Source organism: Temnothorax curvispinosus, unplaced genomic scaffold (genome assembly GCF_003070985.1).
Source record: "Temnothorax curvispinosus isolate PA1 unplaced genomic scaffold, ASM307098v1 QBEX01008959.1, whole genome shotgun sequence".
Classification (NCBI taxonomy): Eukaryota; Metazoa; Arthropoda; class Insecta; order Hymenoptera; family Formicidae; genus Temnothorax; species Temnothorax curvispinosus.
The window spans coordinates 2,507-6,386 of NW_020218739.1; the positions used below are offsets into that span (position 1 = coordinate 2,507).

At 34.9% G+C, this 3,880-nt stretch overlaps 1 protein-coding gene and 1 long non-coding RNA gene across 2 annotated transcripts in view; both read right to left on the minus strand.

Moving 5' to 3' along the window:
* Positions 1-2,444: 2,444 nt before the first annotated feature.
* LOC112458499 lies at positions 2,445-3,581 on the minus strand. Its single transcript, XR_003041217.1, has 3 exons — positions 3,522-3,581; positions 3,349-3,431; positions 2,445-2,521 (listed from the first exon to the last, which is right to left on the minus strand). It is a non-coding gene; the product is annotated as an uncharacterized LOC112458499 (long non-coding RNA).
* A 44-nt stretch (positions 3,582-3,625) lies between these two features.
* Positions 3,626-3,880, minus strand: part of LOC112458511 (protein unc-45 homolog B-like) — a 2,732-nt gene continuing 2,477 nt past the window's right edge. The window contains exon 5 of the mRNA XM_025022195.1: positions 3,626-3,655. Within this exon, the coding sequence (XP_024877963.1) occupies positions 3,626-3,655 (30 nt within the window). The remainder of the gene's footprint in view (positions 3,656-3,880) is intronic.

Genomic DNA, 3,880 nt, shown 5'->3' on the forward strand with positions numbered 1-3,880 from the left:
CGGCTACGTATACCTAGCGATCGGCTACGTTCGATATACGTTGTGACGAACGCCCGACGCCTCGCGAGTCGCTCGCCAGTAATTCTGGCTAGATTCTGGCGCGCCGGGTTCACGTCTGAACGACAACGACTGCGAGAAATACGGAACGACGCGAGCCGGACTCCGGGCGGCTTGCCGGAACTGCGACGCGTTCTGCAACCTGCAACTGGAACCTGGAACTGACCCGACTGACGACTGACCGCGATTCAAAATCTGTCATCGTGACGCGCAGTGCGCACGCTCGAGATTCTCGAGAGGCCTGCGGCACTGCCGATAAAACATCATTTTGTTGTATAATATATATACCATTTGCAGATGTAGCACGGACGCGCACCAAAATTATGTTTTATCAGCAGTGTCGGAAAGAGAAAAAGTGAGAGGGCTATTACAAATATATATAAAATAAGTTAATATTTATCGATACATGTATATATAAGATATAAAAGAGACAAAAACTCAAATCCATTTGTCAAATTATATGTGATATTGAGTAAAACAAAAACCTCGACAAAAACTTTTACTAACACTTACATCCAGTATGAAAAATGTGTTGCATTTTTATTATTTTATCTAGATTAAATATTAAATTATCATGTCTTGCAAGTTGACGAACTTTTGTAACAGTTACGTATATTTATCTTGGCACTAATTTTTATATTTTTATTACGACGTTCTTGTACAATTTCACGTAAGCGCGTCGCTACGGGCTGAATAACTTTGTTGTTGGGGTCAGATGAAATAATGATCTCCGCATCCCGATATGCCTCCTCGAATCTTTCTAACGCTTCTAGTGCTTGTCATCTGTGATACAATATTTTGTTATAACATTTTATTAACGCATTGTCGCAGTCTTCAACCACTTTTTCGTATAATTGCTCAGCTCTAAATAGCAGATTTCTGTAGTACAAAGAAATTGAGCTTTAAAAATTACTGGATAAAAAAGTCATATTCTTCAATAAATTTCGATTAAACTCTATTATAATCGTATTTTAATTTAAAACTTACAGAATATCAATATTGATAATTAAAAAAATCTTTTTCGACATTTTTGCTTTAAAAAATAGAGTTCAAGTTGTTCAAAAAGGATATAATTAAAGAGACAGCCCTTTATTTTTAAATAATTCAAATAATCAAAAAAATCTCGGAAGGTATAATACCTTGGATTCTGTGTCAGGTGAAACCAATTTATCTTTAATAAATTCTTCAATGGTGTGGATAAATTTTTCCTTAGCAGCATCATAGTACATAGTACATGTTTTCATATATTTTTGTTAAACACATACTGCCATGATTTTTCAGCTCTCTCACATGCGAGTACAAACAGATTGTTCATAGCGGTTTCACATTTGTCGTTATCTGCACTCACGTTAAATGCTAAATCCAGCATTTGTTACCTAATACAAAGTAAAATTATATTTAACCCGTTGAGGTCACATGGGGTCCAGTGGACCCCACGCTTTTTTTTTATTTTTTTGCTTAAAAGTATACTATTTTGAGAGTAAAACGCACAAAGTTTTTTATCTAAAAAAATTTTGATGAATATTTTTGTGAAAAAAATCAAATTTCTCGAAAAAAAATTTTTTCTCGCGTTTTTTCAACATAAAAAATTTTTTAAAATTATTGGATTATCAAGAGGAAGTCATAAATTAATTCCAGTTCAAGGTTTGAGTCGATACATCAAAAAGAACGCAAATGGAAACTGTTGTGGGGTCCATTGGACCCCATGTGATCTCTACGTTATTTTTAGGAGGTGTGACCTCAACGGGTTAAATATAATGATCTGTAATAAAAAAATATAAATAACTAAAATTATATTTGTATAATTTTTATTCATACAGAATGTGTAAACTATTAAACAATAATAATTATATACTAAAAAAAAGTAAAATTTAAAAACCATTTATCAAATTATATATTATGATATTGAGTTAAATAGAAACTCTTACTAAAGTATCTGGTATGAAAAGTATGTTACAATTTTTACATTATCTACATATAGATCTATTTATCACCTCTTACGAGTTGATTTATTTCTATAGTAGTTATATATATTTATCTTAGCACTAATACTTGCATTTTCCTTACAACGTTCTTGTACAATTTCAAGTAAGCGCGTCGCTACGGGCTGAATAACTTTGTTATTGGGGTGAGATGAAATAATGATCTTCGCATCCCGATATGCCTCCTCGAATCTCTCTAACGTTTCTAGTGCTTGACATCTGCGATACAGTGCTTTGTTACAACATATATCTTTAACGCAGTGTCGCAGTTTTCAACCACTTTCTCGTAATCGTGTAACATTAAATATACTGCAGCTCGATTTTTGTAGTACACTCCTGTTTCAGAGTTGTCCTCTTTTATTATTTTCAGTGCGTTTGTATATAGTGACTCGCGTCTGACCAACTGCCTTTGTTAAATTCTTCATTACCCTTCTCTTTCCACTCCTGTGCAGTCATATCATGACTTTACCATGGTGAAATAACTCTGCAACACAAAATATATGACGCTGCATTGTATGTTCTAACATGAGATGACTCTCTGTGATATTTTATACGTATTATCTTAACTGCAAAAAGCATAGAAGAAAACAACAGAAATCAATCACTGACGTCATCATTCAGCGTTCGTTCTTAGAACTTGCAGAAGTTATGCATATTAGAATTACAGAGAATTACTGGACGATGTGGAACCATCCCGACGACTTATGACGCTACATGCAAATATTTTATTACGTCTTAACGCGAGAGTTGTACTCTTCGCTGCAAGGATCAGGGATAATTTACATTCATCCCTTTTTTACGTCGAGAATTCAATTTCCCCGAAAGAGAACTTGACAAAAGCGAGCGAATTATCTGAGACGCGATAAATATACTTGCGTGAAGATGAATCTCATTCCATCGACATTTTTTCAGACATGAAAAAATGGTAACGTTAACCGAATATTTGTTTTTCAGTTTTTGATACATCTAGAATTTTTTCAGTTTTTTGTTCATTTCTTGAGTTATTAATGACCTCATGTAGTTCTTTTTCTCGATTATTACTAATGTATCTCACATTACTTTTAACAGCCTTTTACTACGTTTACGCAAGCGTTACTTCTGTAATAACTTACGATAATTCCTTCGCGTAAACGGGATTTTGTAGTAACTTACGATAATTTACTCCGCGTAAACGAGTTATCGTAAGTTACTACAGAAGTAATGCTCGCGTAAACGTAGTATTTGTTATATTCAGGGAGTATTATATCTTATTCCCTGGTTACATTGTTGAACTTAAGCTGCAAAACAAAACAGATTGTAAATTCTTTACCTGTCGGATATTAGCTTCCTCTTCGCAACGTTCTTTCATGCTGCTCGCACACCCTAACTTTCTCAACTTTTCAACTGATCGACCTTTCAACGATGAACGAGAACAACTAAATAAACTGGCAAACATTAAATGTCAGATTGAGTCGATTGAGGAGGGCGCGGATCGCGGCTTACAACAGCGTTTATAGCCACGTGACTGGCGTAGCAATAAACACAACTGTTGAGTTCGTCTTATCAACACTCTACGTTGATTAATTGGTTCTAAAAGTAAGAGCCAATCACGTTCGACTGCTAGTGAGCGGCTTGGCCTGTTGAACGCAACCAATTGACACGACGCTGGATCAGCTGCATGTCACGTGACTTTTAAAAGCGCGGGCTCAGTCCATTGATATATGTACGTCTCCGCGTGTATGTGTTACTTCGTGCAATATATTATACTTTAGCAAATTTATGTAACACAAATAAACTGTATGTACATATGTCCCACACAGTAAACGTATATTTCAAGATATGTAAACACGAATATAATTATA